Source organism: Bufo bufo, chromosome 2 (assembly GCF_905171765.1).
Source record: "Bufo bufo chromosome 2, aBufBuf1.1, whole genome shotgun sequence".
Taxonomy (NCBI): domain Eukaryota; kingdom Metazoa; phylum Chordata; class Amphibia; order Anura; family Bufonidae; genus Bufo; species Bufo bufo.
The window spans coordinates 51,494,598-51,513,439 of NC_053390.1; the positions used below are offsets into that span (position 1 = coordinate 51,494,598).

General features: G+C 49.5%; 1 protein-coding gene across 1 annotated transcript in view; it reads right to left on the reverse strand.

Moving 5' to 3' along the window:
* The window catches only part of ALPK2 (alpha kinase 2), a 151,407-nt gene that overhangs the window by 3,653 nt on the left and 128,912 nt on the right, over positions 1-18,842 (reverse strand). Inside the window, exons 9-10 of the mRNA XM_040421072.1 lie at positions 11,344-11,561; positions 5,606-5,654 (exon numbers count right to left, since the gene is read on the reverse strand). Of these exons, the coding sequence (XP_040277006.1) occupies positions 5,606-5,654; positions 11,344-11,561 (267 nt within the window). The remainder of the gene's footprint in view (positions 1-5,605; positions 5,655-11,343; positions 11,562-18,842) is intronic.

The following is an 18,842-nucleotide window of genomic DNA, read 5'->3' on the forward strand; positions in this document are numbered from 1 at the left end:
ATCCTGACAGGGGTGGGGGGGATGAGAACATAATGAGAGCGCTATGAGTGATGACTCAATAAAGATCTGAGATCTTTCGCAGTGACTTGAAGGAACTGAACTCTTCTTACTGTAGAGCTCATAATAATAAGACAGAAATTCTTCTGGATGCGGTGACCTTTCTGGATCTCATGTATCTGGGGCTTTAGATTACCGGTGTCTGTTTTGTCTCCAGCAGCTAGTACTCTGCCAGGTCCCAGCAGATGGCACAGACTGGTGCCCAGTGTCACCCACTGTAACACGTCCAGACACTACCTGCTGATTCCTTTGCTTTCTGCCTCCTCTAAAGGTTAGCAAGGCATTATATTATATTTTAATGGAATATGCAGAACCAGGCACTGCAGGGCAGTACTGTATAGTCTCTGCAGGGCAGTACTGTTTAGGAACTGCAGGACAGTACTGTTTAGGCACTGCAGGACAGTACTGTTTAGGCACTACAAGGCAGTACTGTTTAGGCACTACAAGGCAGTACTGTTTAGGCACTACAGGGCAGTACTGTATAGTCTCTGCAGGGTGGCACTGTTTAGGCACTGCAGGGCTGTACTGTATAGTTTCTGCAGGGTGGCAATGTTTAGGCACTGCAGGACAGTACTGTTTAGGCACTGCGGGTTGGCACTGTTTATGCACATCAGGGCAGTACTGTTTAGGCACTGCATGGCCGTACTGTTTAGGCACTGCAGGGCATTACTGTATAGTCTCTGCAGGGTGGCGATGTTTAGGCACTGCAGGACTGTACTGTTTAGTCTCTGCAGGGCGGTACTGTTTAGGCAATGTATGACTGTATTTTGGGGACATCCTAAAACATTTAATGCCATAATGTGCCTATTTGCCTAAACCTCAATCAATTGCCTTGAAACTTTGCACAACCTAAGATCTCAGCTTCCCACACCTATCCTGGAAGTTTCATGGATTTTGGCTATCCACAAGGCAAATGAGTGACATTAAGCTTGTTTTTTGGCGAACTTAATGTGGCTTAACGTACAAAAAACAACTCAGATGTATAGGAGCACAGGCTGACACTGGGTATTAGAGCAACAGCTGAATAGTGATAGGCATGAGATCTTCAGTTGGAGAAACACCAGACTTGTTCCTGAGGTCCATTTCAGTACCATGTACCTTCGGTAGACATCCAGGTTCTCTGGTCCTCCTCAATCAGCATGTGAGGCCTCCTGTAGGCTTCAGTCCTAGTCAAACTTTTTCTATGTAATACCCCAGAGTTGTGTTACTACATTCCTCTACCCCGCTTTACATTATCATGAGATGTAATCTATATTATGTCATCACAACTGTGCTTCTGAAACCATGTTAATTGTAAATTTCCTTGTAATTGTACAGGTTGACCAGCAGGTGGCAGCAATGCATTGGTAAGGAACTAGTTACAGTTTAGTATATCTAGGCTGGAATGGTTCATTCCAGCTTAGCTCCCCCTCTGTGGAGGTGTGGACTGTTCCCACATCCTGCACCTTGGGTGGAGGAGGAAGTTAGGATCAGTGTAGCCCACCCCCTGCTAGGGGTAGGGTGTGTGTGTCAGGACTTCCCCTGTATAGGGAAGAGAGCCAGGATCTTGTCTCGGCTGAGACATTGATCACATACCCAGACTGAGCCCTGCAGAGTCAGCTGGATGACAAGAAAGCAGACAACCTCCAGAGTATCAGGACGAAAGCATTCCCTGAGAGCCTATCTGTGAGTCAAGTCCAGAGACCTATGAGAAGCCATATTCCTCCTCAGCTAGTCAGTCCCCACAAAGCAGAAGTAAAGAGAAGCGCAGAAGATAAATTCCTGCCACAGTTACAGAGCTACTAAGCAGACGTCTTCTCCTACAAGCTCCAGATTTATAGTGCAGAAGATTTATTCCTCATCTAAAGGTCTGGACCTCATTTCTGCTGCAAAATCCCTCTATTACTCCTACTAGCCCTACTATCACTACACTCAATTTATTGCAAGTGAGCCAGGAGTCCAGCCGTAGCCAGATAGGAGACACCGTTGACACCATTATCACCACCTATAGAGACATTATAGGCCATTACACCACTCTGGCATTCCTAACCTGGGACGTGCATTGTAACACCTTGGGAGAGCCCTGTGATAGTACCCTGCGCACGCTGCAATTGGCGTCACGAACAAACTATAGACTATTATCCACACCAAACCCAGCCATTGGATTTTGGTGTCAGTGTATACCCGTATCCTGCTCATTGCATTATTTGGCGTCACTGGAACAGGATCGAACTGTGTGCCAACAGGATCTGATTGTGTGCCTATCCCTGCTACAACAGGAGTGTTGTTGTGTGTCCAACAGTACTGCAAGATCTGAGAATTTTGCCAAAACCCTGGAAACTGACTTTGTTGCTTTATTGTGGTGCCAGACAGCGCAAAACCGTGCGCATCGGCACTAAAGGAGTTAATCCGCCATATTCCTGTAAAGGCGCCACTTCTTCATGCCCTGTGGAAGCGGGAAAACTCAAGAATGCCCTCTCAGGAGCGCGAAAATTATAACTACGCCCCCCTAGTACCCACCGGAGATCCGGGTTTCCCAGTTGGTCCGAAAGAATGGCCCATTGACGCTTGCTGCGATCCAGGAGGCAGTGGATCCCTCCGCGGCTGCTGAATCAGCACCCAAAATTGCCGCCGACGTCCAGCCCGCTCCCGCGGAAGCAGCTGCCACTACCGTTAAGGCACCAGAGGAGATGACCACATCTGCTACCTCACCCACCACCTGCATCAACACCCGACGTCCCGGTCCAAGAAACAGCTGCATCACCAGAGGAGATGACTGCCGTTCTAAGGACAGCCGCGACCGCACCAGATAACCAGCAGGAGGCATCGGAACTGGCTGCCCAGCCGCGACACCAGGTAGTAGCAGTACCGCTCCCTGAGGCCCCGGTCCAGCCCGTAGCTGCCCGTGCACCGCGCCCGGTGGGTCCCGAACAGGCCCCGCTCCGCACACCTCCTGGTGCGGCAGAGGCGGCCGGAGCTTCCACTCAGCCGCCCAAAAGAGACAGCCCAGGCCAGCTTAATCCAGAGGTCCCACTAGAGATCACCGGTCACACCCAGACCCTATGGGAATACAAGACCGTGGTAGAGGAATGGGTCAAGCAGGTCCTAGACGACCCCCAGCCTGACGACCCTAAGCTTACCAGATGAACAGGGACCGTCCTCTGGTTTTCTGTACAGTGAGAAGTAGGCTTCCTCCAGGACAACTACTCTGGAGAGGAGATCTTTGTGGGCCGCCGCTCAGTTAAGCGCCCCTACTTGCCGCGGGCCCGACACAGCCTGTATGTGGGCGATCAGGTGGAGTACACCCTGATGCGGTCCCTCTAAGGTCCCTTTGCCTCTGGAGTAACTCTACTGGCCAGCCTGAGCCAGAACTCCTCATCCCTGACCTGGCCGCATCACCAACACTACGGGTGAGCCGAATAAATAACTCTATTCTCACTTTTAACCCCAGGGTGCAACCCTACATTTTGCCCTGGAAGCTACCACAGGCACGCCCAGTTTGCCTGCCAGAACCCCTTCAGTCGGAGGTATTGCCCACCTCTGCAACGGCTAGGGATCCTAGCTTGCAGCATGTCGCAGCTGCATTCACCAGGCTGATTGCTCAGCCATTACCAAAAGACACCACTAGAGGGCAGTGGCGCACCACTACAGCTGCTAAGTGGAGCTATCAAAAGCAGGAGCGCCCCCTAATGAGCTTAAGTAGCTCCAGCAGCGAGGAGGACCTGGAAGTCCTTCTCTAAATGCCCTTCTCATTCTAAAAATAAAATAACTATTGGGAGGCCATTACACCACTCTGGCATTCCTAACCTGGGACGTGCGTTGTAACACCTTGGGAGGACCCTGTGATAGTACCCTGCGCACGCTGCAATTGGCGTCACGAACAAACTATAGACTGTTATCCACACCTGACCCAGCCATTGCATTTTGGCATCAGCGTATTCCCGTATCCTGCTAATTGCACCTACACTTGAGCATTCCCACCCTCAGACCAAACCTGGAGAGAGACTGAACTAAGACCTGGAAAAAGATGGTAACCGCATACATTTATAACCAGCCTTGGTAGCAGGGTGCACATGGGAAGGCTTACAACAATAGAAAATGCAAAAAATCCCCAGCACACCTGCCAGCTGGCCTGCAATAAAACAAATTACCCTGTCTAACAGTATACATTAAAAGCTGAGGTTTTAGTTGCACAAACCTTTGGCCAAAAATATGTAGAAGCCACACTGCTACTGTCAAGGCACCTCTGTGAAGTGTGGTCCTAGCTCTATTTATATGAGTCTCCAAATGGAAGCATATTAATTCAGTCGATAAACTAAATGCAGGTGTACCTGGAGGTAGCCTACTCCTCCTCACAAGGTGCAGGGACTCATTGGAGGCCCAGCAACCACAGATGCATGCTGGGATCCGCAATGCGTCACCACATCCTAGATAGACTAAGACCTAAGCTGGAGCTATGGCTGATCCTGCGGCTAGCTTTGTGAATAATCCTTTAAATTTCTAATAGCCGCTGCACAAAAGGTAGTAGGGGCTATGCGAGCCTAACGTCACTCATGAGAACTAAGGTTGTGCAAATTTTGAAGACAATTAGTTGAGGTTTAGGTACATTATGGTACATTAAGGGGGTATTCCCATCATAGACAATGGGGGCATATTGCTAGCATATGCCCCCATTGCCTGATAGGTGCGGGTCCCACCGAGAACGGAGCGGGGAGAGCTGTGGCTGGAGGACCCCAGATTTCCCGGGGTCCGTCCACCACCAAGCGCTAATCCCCGCCTCTCCCATAGAAGTGAATGGGAGCGTACCGCGCATGCACGGCTCATGCTCCCATTCATTTCTATGAGGCCAACGGAAATAGCCGAGCCAGGGCTCGGCTATTTTCGGTGGCCCCATAGAAATGAATAGAGGGCGGCTGCACATGCGCCTTGCGCCCTCCTTCACTTTCGGGGCTCCATTCTCGATATAGGTGCGGGTCCCAGCGCTGGGACCCACACCTATCAGACAATGGGGGCATATCCTAGCAATATGCCCCAGTTGTCAGAGATGGGAATACCCCTTTAAGCTCTTTTTACATTATGCTGTTCGATAAAAAATTTTAGGATGGGAATAAATTTGTTTAATGTGAATAACTTTTGGTATGTTTTCTCAAATGACCTAAACTCTTCAGAATATGTTGGCATAGAGAGAGTCTTGTAGTATAGGAAGTTTGGGGGAAATCGGTTAACATCTAAGTTGTTTTTTTGTACGTTAAGCCACATTAAGCTCCCCAAAAAGCAAACTATTTGAGCACTGTGTATAGCAATATTTGCAGACACTTCATAATGCTGACATTCATGCATTGTTTGATTAGTTTCCTGAAGACTATTGTTACAATGGTGCACAGTTGTGTGATTCAATTTGCCGCCATGCCGTACGGCAGCCTTGTAAGACATGGCTTTGTATTTCTACTGAAGTCACACATCCTTGCTGGTTACGGGGTAGCAATTCCTGAGTGTTTCTGTAAATGATACAGGTATATGGCGGTGGAGCTCCGCAGAGCGGAATGATTACCAATGATTGCTCACTCACCCCTTGCCCATAGTTGCTATGCCAACATCTGTCAGCTTCATTCCAACACCTGCCGGACAGAAAAAAAAGAGGGAATTATATTTTAACAGATTCCAATTGCTTGTTATCTACACAAACCGCCAAGTGTCTATCAATATACCGCCACGAGATGTGCACTTCCAGGAGGACGAGGTTTCTGTTACTATGATTACAAGAAGCAAAGAGAGTAACCCTCGCTGCACCGCATACACAGTATATGTGAGAGCTGATTCTGTCATTTTATTATTTGAGGCAACTCATTGCAATATTAGGCTACATTCACACGTCAGTATTTTTCTATAATCCGATTTTCTGTCCGTTTTTTGCGGATCCGTTGTTCCTGAAAATGTTTCCGTATGTCATCCGTTTTTTGCGGATCCGCAAAAAACGGAAACATGTATAAATTTCAATAAGCAAATAAAGTTGTTTGGATTTCTTTAAAAAAAAAAAAAAAAATTAAAATGTAATTTCCAGGAACGGATTCCGTCTGAATGAGCCCTAAAACGGATGACATACGGAATGACATCCGTATGTCATCCGTTTTTTGCGGATCCATTGACTTTGTATTGTACCAGGATCCGATTTTTCAGGACAAGAATAGGACATGTTTTATATTTAAACGGACATGCGGAACGGAACAACGGAAACGGACAGCACACATTGTGCTGTCCGATTTTTTCCAGGACCCATTGAAAATGAATGGGTCCAGATCTGGTCCTGATCTGTTCCTGAAAAAACGGAACAGATCAGGAAAGAAAAAACGGACGTGTGAATGGACCCTTACTGTGGTTTACATGGGACTGCAGGCAAACTACTAGGAGGAGAAAGGTAACAGTTAAATGACAGACATTCTCGTATTACACCTAAACAGCTGAATTAGTCATTTGGAAAAATTGTGATGTAACGAGTCATGAAGTCGCAATCTGTTGTATGTTGGATTACATAGGACTGCAGGCAAATGGACACCGAGTTGCCAAAGTGCAAATTCAAGGTTTCTTCTAAGGATAGGGGGGAAGGGGGTGCAGCTGCAGAAGTGTGCCTGCCTCATTACCTCTAAGAGACTGGTGCTGTGAGGGGGGATGAGGGAGGAGAAGGGATCATGGTGCAGCCCCAATGAGTGGGACCACACGGGAGAGGAGACTCTGGCACTGCTTTATGGGGGAGTACTCTACTGGCATTGGTTTATGAGGGGCACTCTACTGGCATTGTATATGAGGGACACTCTGCTGGCACTGCTTAACAGGAAGGTGCTCTCCTGACACTTTATACAGGGGCACTCTGCTGGCACTGCTTTACAGGAAGGTGCTCTCCTGACACTTTATACAGGGGCACTCTGCTGGCACTGCTTCACAGGAAGGTGCTCTCCTGACACATTATACAGGGGCACTCTGCTGGCACTGCTTCACAGGAAGGTGCTCTCCTGACACTTTATACAGGGGCACTCTGCTGGCACTGCTTTACAGGAAGGTGCTCTCCTGACACTTTATACAGGGGCACTCTGCTGGCACTGCTTTACAGGAAGGTGCTCTCCTGACACATTATACAGGGGCACTCTGCTGGCACTGCTTCACAGGAAGGTGCTCTCCTGACACTTTATACAGGGGCACTCTGCTGGCACTGCTTCACAGGAAGGTGCTCTCCTGACACTTTATACAGGGGCACTCTGCTGGCACTGCTTCACAGGAAGGTGCTCTCCTGACACTTTATACAGGGGCACTCTGCTGGCACTGCTTCACAGGAAGGTGCTCTCCTGACACTTTATACAGGGGCACTCTGCTGGCACTGCTTTACAGGAAGGTGCTCTCCTGACACTTTATACAGGGGCACTCTGCTGGCACTGCTTTACAGGAAGGTGCTCTCCTGACACATTATACAGGGGCACTCTGCTGGCACTGCTTCACAGGAAGGTGCTCTCCTGACACTTTATACAGGGGCACTCTGCTGGCACTGCTTCGCAGGAAGGTGCTCTCCTGACACTTTATACAGGGGCACTCTGCTGGCACTGCTTAACAGGAAGGTGCTCTCCTGACACTCTATACAGGGGCACTCTGCTGGCACTGCTTCACAGGAAGGTGCTCTCCTGACACTTTATACAGGGGCACTCTGCTGGCACTGCTTCGCAGGAAGGTGCTTTCCTGACACTTTATACAGGGGCACTCTGCTGGCACTGCTTCACAGGAAGGTGCTCTCCTGACACTTTATACAGGGGCACTCTGCTGGCACTGCTTCACAGGAAGGTGCTCTCCTGACACTTTATACAGGGCCACTTTGCTTGCACAGCTTCACGAACGGCACTCTGCTAGCCATGTTTCAGAAGGGGGCACTCTGCTAGCATTGTTTCAGAGGGGACACTCTGCTAGCATTGACTGACAAAGAGCACTCTGCTGCCACTGTTTTAGAGGAGACATTGTTCTCACTGTTTTACAGGAGGCACTGCTTCATGTAGGAGGGGAACTCTGCTCACACTGTTTTATGGATGGCACTTTGATGGCACTGTTTCAAAAGAGGCACACTGCTAGCACTGTTTTACAGGGGGTACACTGCTGGTACGGCTTCACAGGCAGGTACTCTGCTGACATTGTATACAGGGGGCAGTTTGCTGGTACAGCTTCACAGGTGGCACTCTACTAGCATGGTTTTAGAAGGGGGCACTTTGCTGGCACTGTTTTATGGTTAGCACTTTGATGGCACTCTGCAAGCACTATTTTACAGGGAGTACTCTGCTGGCACTGCTTTACAGAGGGCACTCTGCTGCCACTGTTTTAGAGGAGACAGTGTTCTCACAGTTTTACAGGGGGTACTCTGCTGACTCTTGTATGGGAGGCATGTTCATCTGTGTCCGCATTGCTGAGAAAAATTAGGTTTTATTATATGCAACTGAGTCTCTAGGAGCAACGGGGGCGTTGTCATTACACCTAGAGGCTCTGCTCTCTCTGCAACTGCCGAGCCAGCTGCACTTTGATAGACAGAGCCAGGCAGTAAAAACATCATAATGCCTGTCCCTGTCAATCAAAGTGCAGAGGGCATGGTAGTTGCAGAGAGAGCAGAGCCTCTAGGTGCAACAGCAACGCCTCTGTTGCTCTTAGAGGCTCATTTTCATATAGTAAAGGTTAATTTTTCTCAGCAATGCGGGCACATATGAACATGGGACAAACACAGATGTCTTCAGCTGCCAAGCGCACATGTAACAGGTCAGCCAGTGTCATAGGTACAAAACTGCTGACAGATGCCCTTTGGGTTGTCTATTTTAGAAAACCCATTGTCATACACCCTATTAGGATACTCCTCGGGGGGGGGGGGGGGGGAGGGTCCTCTGTTCAGGATCCTCAGCGCTATGTCTGGGTGGAGAATGGTTACAAAGAGGGTCTCTCGCTCTGGAGGACCTGTCCTGTCCAGTATTACACAGACAGCTCATTCATATGAATAGACACCGTGTAATTCTTCATTTCCCCTGTGGTGGCGCTACAAGGAAACAGAACACATACTGCCAGGTTTTCCCATGGATGGCAGCTGAAGGTCCCATCAGGGGGACACTTTATAATCTGCTTATTGTCAATGGACCCTTATAAGAGGTAAGAATTGTACAAATCAGTCCAAATTTATAAAACACTGTGAAACATTTGATAACTTTGGCACAAATTACAGCAACGCAGACTCCTGTAAAAACCCTCATGATGAATCTCCCCCGTGTCCCGTCGGACTACTGTGCACTATCACTGGTGCTGATCTTCTGTCCTGTCAATGGTCCCCATCTACACGAACTTGAGGCTTGTGATCTCTCTGTCTGTCCTGTGATTTATGAAATGATTTCTGATAGTCCCATATAATAGCAGACAGATGGCTGACTGGTTACGATGTGTCTGGTGCCAGTGGTTTCTTCAAACTGATATCGCAATGTTCCCTGGCTGTGAATATTATGTATTCAGATCCTCTACCCTGGCTGCCAGATTATTCACCGCACTGGTATAATGGGCCCAGTACATGCAGATTGCCAGAGGTATGCCAGAAAGACGCCCCCATGTGGGGGGTCGCTATCAACGACTGTAACGCTTAAAGAGGAAACCCACCTTAAAGTCTATGAACACTTATGACAGATTGTTAGTGGTCACCTCAAAGTAAAAATAGGCAATCTTCATTCTTTACTTTACTTTCAGACTCCCTAATATTCAATTTACAACCCACACCTACTTTCAGACTCTTCTCGTGTGGACATGTCTCTCCCAGTTACACATGCTGGATGTGAGGTCTGTGCGTTCAGGATGCTGCTGTCTTCACTAGCTCTCATGTATCAGCACTAATCCCACAAAGTGGAATTCGATCCGAATTTCAGGATAAATTCGATTCGCCTCGAAGCCAAATTTCCTCGTGCTTCGTGTAAGCGAATCGATTTAACATAAAACAGAGTAAAAAACAAAAAAAAAGTCATACTTACCTCCTGCATTTGCTCGTGATGGGCCGCCAGCCGCCATCTTGATTGAAGATTTCGGCCGAAATCCCGTGCGCGGTGATGTATGACATCACGTAATCTCACGCCAGATCTTCAAGCAAGACGGCGGCGGCCGGCCCGTTGAGAGAAAATGGAGGCGGTAAGTTTGAAGGAATTTTTTTAAATGTTAAAAACAGTGTAAAATTGCACTCAGATGCGGCGATCATGTATGAACGCGGCATCTGAGGGGTACAATGATGGGGGGCAGCGCTATCGCAGCTCCCTGTCATTGCATCCGCTACTTACTAAAAAATGCGCTTCGTGACAAAGTAATTCATCACGTAGCAATTTTTTTTGTAAAATTCGGCGAATCAGCCAAATCGAACTTTTGAAAAATTCGCTCATCTCTAATGAGCACAACTTGATTCCTGGATTGATTTCCTCTTCTGCAGTCCGCAAGGGGTTTAGGGACACATTTATTAAGACCAGCGTTTTATATGCCGGACTTAATAAAGCCCTGTACCTGGCGGTGGATCCGCCGGAGTTATGAAGAGGCTCCGGCCTCTACATAACTTCAGCGGATCCACCTCCATTTCTAAATGTAAGCCAAGTGGTACTTTGGAACCGAACCCGAGTTCGGGAAATGTTTTTTTACAGTACAAATTAATTAATGAAGTTATTGCGTGAAGCAATAACTTCGGCTCATCGGAGGCAATACATTCTAATACTCTGCGGAGCTCCTGCTCAGTACAGTATTAGAACGAACTTTTATGCGAATCGACTTCGGATGTTTCATCCGAAGTCGATTCGCTCATCCCTAATCATTTTAATAAAGATTCAAAGGTGACATGACAGGGCGTTAAACTTTGCATACACAGACCTGCAAGATACGGATTGCATACGGAAAACATTTTTGCGGAACCATAAACTTAAATGGGCCATGGACTGCATTTTGCGGAAAAGTATAGGTCATGTTCTTTTATGCGGACACACTGAAGCGGATAGCACACGGTGTACTGTCCATAGAAATGCTAATGAGCTCTAACACCGAGAGAAGGAAGTTGAGAGCAGAGAGAGCCGAGACAGGCAAGAACAGTGGGATCTACGGTATTTCAGATGCAGCAGCATGGCCAGCTATGTAGAGGAGTTACACATACTTTGCATCAGCAGAACAGTAGGTAATATTTAAGGAAGATTATTAAGAAAGTTTCTTCATTTTGCATTTAGGAAGGAAATGAGCAATAAAAAACTTCAGCAGCCCAGCTGAGGCGCTCTGCAGGATCACAGGACTCACCTTGCATATCGGTGACCAGCAAGTTTCCGTTGGTCCTCTCATATACCCAGTGCTGAAAGGTGCAGCACTTCTGGCCAGCTTCAGAATCTTTTCTCAACACATTAATCTCCTTCCCGTCTTTGATGGAATACTTCACAAAGTCTCCTATCAGCTCCTCCTCCACCGTGGCGTATGGGATGTTGTTTGCGGGGCGATGGATGAGGAAAATAGGGATTATTCTGAAAAAAAACAAAAAAATGGAGAGTTAACCCTATGTCAGCTAGATACATTACCTAGAGGGATCCATCTCCTGTCCTGTTTGCTACAATGCATCAGTGCAGGTAAAATGTATCATCTTTCTACCTCCGGTGTGAAACTCCGGAAATGACTGATCCGGCAGAGAAACAGAGACCCGGCCGGACACAAAGCGCAGAATGCAGCAGTTTGTTTCCGGCTGGGTCTCCGCTTGTTTGCCAGAATGCGTCCGGATCTCCGCCGGACGTCTTTATACCTAATGGGACCAACGGACATTCCGTCCGCATCTGGCAGTGCCAGATTCGGAGAATTGAAACTGGAGGTGTGAATGCTACTTAAAGGAGTATTCTCATCTGAGAGAATGGGGGCATATCGCTAGGATATAGCCCCATTGTCTGATAGGTCTATATCGAGAACGGAGCGGGAAAAGTGGTGGCTGGAGGACCCCGGGTTTCCCCGAGTCCGACCACCACCAAGCGCTCTCCCCATAGAAGTGAATGGGAGAGCCCTGCGCTTACGCAGCCACCACTCCCATTCATTTCTATGGGGCCGACGGAAATAGCCGAGCCAGCGCTTGGCTATTTTCTGCGGCCCCATATAAATGAATGGAGGGCGACTGCGCATGCACAGTGTGCCCTCCTTCACTTTGCCGGCTACGTTTACGAAATAGGTGGGACCTGCAGACAATGGGAGCATATCCTAGCGATATGCCCCCATTATCTCAGATGGGGAAAAAACACTTTAACTTGTCTAGTCTGGATACAACAGTAGCGAACTTAAAGAAAAGTTCTGAGTCTGTACAAGTTTTCAGCATTTGAATGTAAGCAAGAATGTTTTAAATTCAGTGACAGCAAGCAGAAATGTTAAAGTTGTATTCTCATCTCAGGTGCTAGGTTATGTCACCTCTGGGACCTGCTCCTGGCTCCAGAACCACTATGGGAGTTCCGAAACCAGCTGAGCGCTAACTCGACTATTCCAGTGGTCCCATAGTGGTGAACGGAGAGGTGGCCGCGCTGTGCTTGGTGTGCTCCCCTTCACTTCGGGGTACCGGTTCCGGAGTTACGAGCGGATCGCAGAGGTGGGACCCTCACCTATCCGACACTGATGGCATATCCTAGCGTCTGAGATGGGAATACCCCTTTAACATTTCTGCTGGCTGTCACTGAATTGAAACACTCTTGCTTACATTCAATGGCTGAAATCTTTTCCTTAGGTTTGCTACAGTTGTATCCACGCGCTCAGCTATTATCAGAACTCCCATAAGCAGTGAACGGAGAACATGCTGCACATGCGCAGTGCGCTCTCCTTCACTTCAGGGGCCCCATTCTGGAGACAGCAGCAGCACCCAGAGGTGGGACCTGCACCTATCTGACATTGATGGCGTAGCCTAGTGAAATGAAGCCAATGTCTGAGATGGGATTTGAAATACAAAGCATATGAGAAGTGGCAGAGCTTTTCATTACACAGCGATTTAAGATTCATTTGCATAAACCTTTATATAAAATAATCAGCGGATTTCGGCAGTGATCGCCACGCACGCCGCCAGGTCAGTTCAGTTCACTTTGCTGATTGACAGCACTCTGCTCACGGGACCTTAGCTGGAGCGCTATGGTTTTTTGCTTCCTCTGTAGAATTATACACTGGCGTAGAATTATATTCGTGATTACATTTTTTAATATGCTCTGGCAGATGAGATGTATGAGACACAATGCGGCTTATTTCCAGGCTTTAGGCTTCAGAGAATCCCCGGCTACGGTATGACAACGGTGACACCTGCAGGACGCAATGAGGTACTGCCCTCCAAGAGGACATAAGGGACGGTGAAAATGGACGGAGATGAGGTCATACTTCTAGATGGTTCTGACTACTCGCTGGATGGTGGGATTTAAAGGGGACCTGTCAGGTTGAATATGGCGTCTGATCTGCAGGAGGAGCTGAGCAGACTGATGTACAGTTTCGTAGGTAAGTCATTATAGCTTGGACTTTTACATTTCAATCTCTGCTCTTAGGAGTCCGGTGGGCGGTCCTATGAGTGATAGACAGCTATCTCCATATACACAGTCATCCCCGATCCCTGCTCCTCTCCACTTCCAGGCCTCTTGCATAGCGCTATATCCCCTTCTGAGTTTTTCCTGGGAAAACCACACTAGTGCTGTTGCCCTTTTATTCACAGGATGGAAGGGGTGGGGGGTCAGACTACCCTCATGAAGAAAATTAAAGGGGTGGTACCATGGAAAATATTCCACATTTTTCAAACCGATACTTTTGTAATCGCTCGCTATCAGGGGTGCACCACCAATGAGGCGCGGTGAGGCGATAGCCTCAGGCAGCACCAGGTAGGGACAAGCAGAAGGGGGATTTTCGGTTTCTGCAGTATAGTATTGGGAAGCACAGTGGGCAGCACAGTATGTGGCGCTGTATTGCCCAGTATGTTTTGTAGCTCTGTATGTAATGCTTTACAAGTATGTCTATAACAGTAGGGCTGGAGGGAAGCGGTTAGTTTAAGAAATTGGCATTGGGGGGTTGGGGGCGCGGTTTCAGTTTTTTGCCTCAGGCAGCAGAAGGGCTAGGTGCACCCCTGCTTGCTATTAATAATGTAGCACAGCCATTGAGCTATTCAATAAAATGTATCTGTATAGCGCCACCTGCTGCTTGTTCTTTTTCTTAATTCTCTACCTTAGGTCAGGGTCATAACTTTAATTGAGGCACACCATGCAACTGTTACAGGACCCGGGGGACCCCAACGCTATAAAGGGTTGTCTCACTTTGGCAAATGGTATTTATCCTGTAGAGAACGTTAATACAAGGCTCTTACTAATGTATTGTGATTGTCCACATTGCTTCCTTTGCTGCCTGGATTCCTTTTTCCATCACATTATACACTGATTGTTTCCATGGTTGCGACCACCCTGCAATCCAGCAGTGGTGCTCTTGCTTGCACTCTATAGGAAAAAGCACTAGGCTATGTGCTGTGCCATGGTCTCAGCCACCAGAGGGGCTGCTGCTTTTTCCTATAGTGTGCAAGCACAACCACCGGTGAAGGATTGCAGTGTGGTCGTAGAATGTGATCGAAAAATGAAACCAGCCAGCAAAGGAGGCAATATGGACAATCACAATACATTAGTAAGTGCCTTGTATAATAAATGCTTTTTGCTGAAGTGAGACAACCCCTTTAACTCCTCTTCCTAATGTGAAAATACTGCATTATCATGCAGCCACCCCTAGGGGGCGCTCACTGCAAACAGATTATTACTAGTGTTGGGCGAGCATGCCCGGCCGAACACCATTTTCACTCGAGCATCGCGATGCTCAGCACATCGTGGTGTTCGGCCGAACACCTCGTGTGCTCGAGTGTGATGCTCGAGTCTCCTGCCCGCACGTTTGATGGCTGCTACGCGTGCAGATAAGTACTGCCACTCACTGTAATGCCGTAGCCATGTTGGTTACTGACATTACAGTGATTGGCTAGCCGGTGGCCAAAACGCGCCATCGGGTGCTATATACCGTAGCACCCAGTGACACGTGGTTCGGCTCAGTCTTAATCAGGGAGAGCTGCAGCAGAAGGGACAGATGTAGGGACAGGAATTGAAAAGGGTTTTTTTTAGGCAGGGTTTAGTGGTGAAAGGTGTTAGAGACCCAAAAGTGCTTTTAAGGACTATTATTTTATTTGGCTGCAATATAAGTGTAAGGCCGATTCATTGGCCTGTATTTGTGGGAGGGGCTTGGCTGCCTACTTCAGCGGCCGGCGCCCTCCCACAGTTGTACGACGTGCAGAGTTTCGCAGGAAGCGTGCGCTTGTACCTGGCATTCCGAGTCAAGCAGGCTGGGTAAGTGGACGTCCAGTCGGCGGTCGGCCCTTAGGTAAGCAGGGGCCCTCATGCTCCGGACCACTTCACGGCACAAATCTGTACAGCGGGGGGCGGGACCTCGACGGAGGGAAGGGGTGGGGCCGAGCCACATAAGGCCTCCCCCCTGTCCCAATTCAATGCCAGGGGGCTGCGCCGTTTCCCCACGCGGTGGATGTGCCCAGCTGGCGGTGGGTCGGCCCCTCAAACGAAGGGGGGCACCCCCGCACTGGGCGCACTGCCAGGGAGCGGTGAGGCCCCCCACGCGGCACGTCCTTAAATTGGTGAGGGGTGGAGGCTGTGTCACATAAGGCCTCTCCCCTGTCCCAATTCTATGCCAGGGGGCTGCGCCGTTTCCCCACGCGGTGGATGTGCCCAGCCGGCGGTGGGTCGGCCCCTCAAACGAAGGGGGGCACCCCCGCACTAGGCGCACTACCAGGGAGCGGTGAGGCCCCCCACGCGGCAATTTCCATTTATCGGCGAGGTGGGGCCCTCATTGTCTGGGGGCCCCCCTTGTGCCGGTTCCATGCCAGAGAGCTGCGCTGCTCCCCACGCGGTAGAAGTGCTCAGCCGGCAGGCGGGTCGGCCCATTGGGCGGAGGGGGCTCCCCCCGCACTGGGCACTCTATCAGGGAGCCGCGTTAGCTCTCCACGTGGCGCCCAAACCGTGTTGGTGTGGGGCGCGAGCCGTTGCCCAAAGGACACCCCCCACCCTAGTCCACGGTGCCAGGGAGCTCCGCGCTCCCCACGTGGTTCCCGTGGAGCGCGGTGGGGGATGCAATGGCCCCGCTCCTCGCCTACACTAAAGTCTGGCACGGGCCGCCGTGCCGCTTAGATAGGTAGGGATCCGTCACAAACGCCAGGTACAACCGGGGGGTGGGACAACGTCAGTCAACAGCCACTCCCATCCATCAGTCAACCCTTAGCTCACAGCTCACGTTCTATCAGTTTAAGTCTTACGCATTGACTGTTTTTTTTTTTTTGTTTTGTTGTTTGTTTTTCCCAGGTCCGAAAGAGATTAAAAACAGAGAGAAATTGGTCTTGATCTCATTTTGATTTTGGCTTGTCGACAAGGTAGTGGGGGTACACGTTGGGGGACGGGGAGGTGCTGGCCATTAGCAGGGTTGTGTCTCATGCACTATTTTACGTCCAGGTTGTTCTATTTTCATAAACTTCCGCGGGGGTCAGTGTGTAGAGTTCTGAGTTGGTAAGTACATCATGTCTCCTTGCGTGCACTTCTGGGTGGCGGTTCCTGGCCACTCCTTCACGGCTCTTCTGGTGTTAGTGTGCGTTACTACACAGAGACAGTACACCCTTTTCTTACGTTACTAAACAGTTTCACGGATACTGGTGGTCATCCAGTTTAGCCGGTCACTTTACGTTACTGTTTTCACAGCTGTGATGTCACACGCATCAGACATCGTCGAGGCGTCAGTGGACGAGAACATAGCAGGAATGACCGAGGGGGGCAGTATACCGTCCCTGCGTGCATGGACCATCCCCAGGCTTATGGCGGAGCTGACGAGGCGGGGCATCCCTTTCCCGGCATCTGCCAGAAAGGCGGAACTATATCGGCTATGTAAAGACTCCTTGGTGCCCAGTAGTAATGATCCCCCCGCGACCACGATGCAAACGTCGCTTGCTCAGTTGCACGTTATGTTGAACAGTCTGACATCTGCTGTCACTTCCATGCAGGCGAGATTGGAGTCAGTCGAGGCTCACAGATCAGTCTTCCCAGTTTCCTCCCCCGAGGTTCCGGTCGCTACCAACTCTGCTGTAGGGGAGATCCGTACTGTCCAGGCCATCCCCAACGTGACTCCATCTCATTTTGTCCCGATCAGCATCAGGAAAGACATCCTAGAGGGTAGGGATGTCAATCTCGCTTCACTACTGATAGCCTCCAGGGACCTGTCTGACAACAAGGTCATAGCTTGCGGGGAAGTCTCGGTGGTGCTGAGAAGCCGCGACCACAGGCTCAACCGCAAGTTAACCATCCCGGAGTTCGTCATGGCATTTAGCCTTTTCAGGGATGTCATATGTACTGCCAGGCCGGACAGGAGGGAGGAACTTGACCTGTACCTCTTCCGGGTCACAGAATTGGGTCATAGGTATGGAGGGAACGCGTTCTACGATTATCACTGTTCATTTTCAGCCAAAGCGGCAGCTGCTCTCTCTCAATTCCAACATGTCACAGATTGGTCCAACCTAGACACAGAGCTATTCTGCAGACACTTTGCAGGCCTGAAAGCTCCCTCCTGTTCCGCCTGTCAGTCTATCTTCCACTCTGTAGAGTGGTGCCATAAGTCAGCTGTCAGCACTTCGTCATACCCCTCCAGCTCGTCAGCTGGGCCACTCGACGTTTTCAGACCCCCCAGTTCGGTGGATAAGCTAGGCCGACCCATTGTTCAGCTAGGAAGGGCCCAGATATGTAACAATTATAATTACGCGTCTTGTAATTTCGGGCAATGCTGTCTGTTACATATCTGCACCAACTGTTTCAGGGCCCATCCCCGAGTAGCATGCTCATTAAAATCGATGAAGAATTACATGAGTGTGGTCAATACTAGTTGTTTACAGGAGTACTTGCGAGGTCACCACAATCCAGGGTTTGTACAGTTCCTGGTGTCAGGGTTTCACGAGGGCTTCCATAATCACGACTCCAGAGTTCACATACGAGTGCAGGAACCTTCAGTCAGCCGAAAGGAATCCCGGTTCTGTAGACATACTAATAGAGTCCGAGTTAAACAAAGGGTTCTTAATCGGTCCTTTCAAAGTGCCCCCTTTTCAACGGTGGAGAGTCAGTCCCGTGGGGGTGGTCACAGGCAAGTTCAGCAAGAAGGAGAGACTCATTATTGACTTGTCTGCCCCACATGGCTCCCAGGTCCCCAGCCTCAACTCCCTCATTCCTTCAGAAGAAGTAGGCATGAGATATTCTTCAATCGGCCAGGCTATCGCCATTATCATGAAAACGGGTCCCGGGTCCATGTTGTCCAAAGCCGACATATCGGATGCCTTTAAGTTGCTTCCCATCATGCCAGCTCTCTGGCAGTGGCACGGCATCAAGTGGAAAGGCCTGTATTATTTCTCCACCAAACTCACCTTCGGTTCTAAGAGCAGCCCATGGCTCTTCGATCAGTTGGCCCTGGCCCTCCACTGGGTTTTGGTACACAAGATTCACTGTGAATTTGTCATCCACTACTTAGATGACTTCCTACTGATTGAGAGGCCAGGGGCAATCCCCCTAGGGCTGGGGAAGTTGCTGAGGTGTTTTTCCCAGTTAGGTGTCCCGGTCTCCCCCAAGAAAGTAGAGGGCCCGTCCACAGTGATCACCTTTCTGGGCATCGAGTTAGACTCCCAGCACATGTTAGCTAGGTTGCCTGCGGATAAACTAATAAGAATTAGAGAAGTCATCCATAGGTTT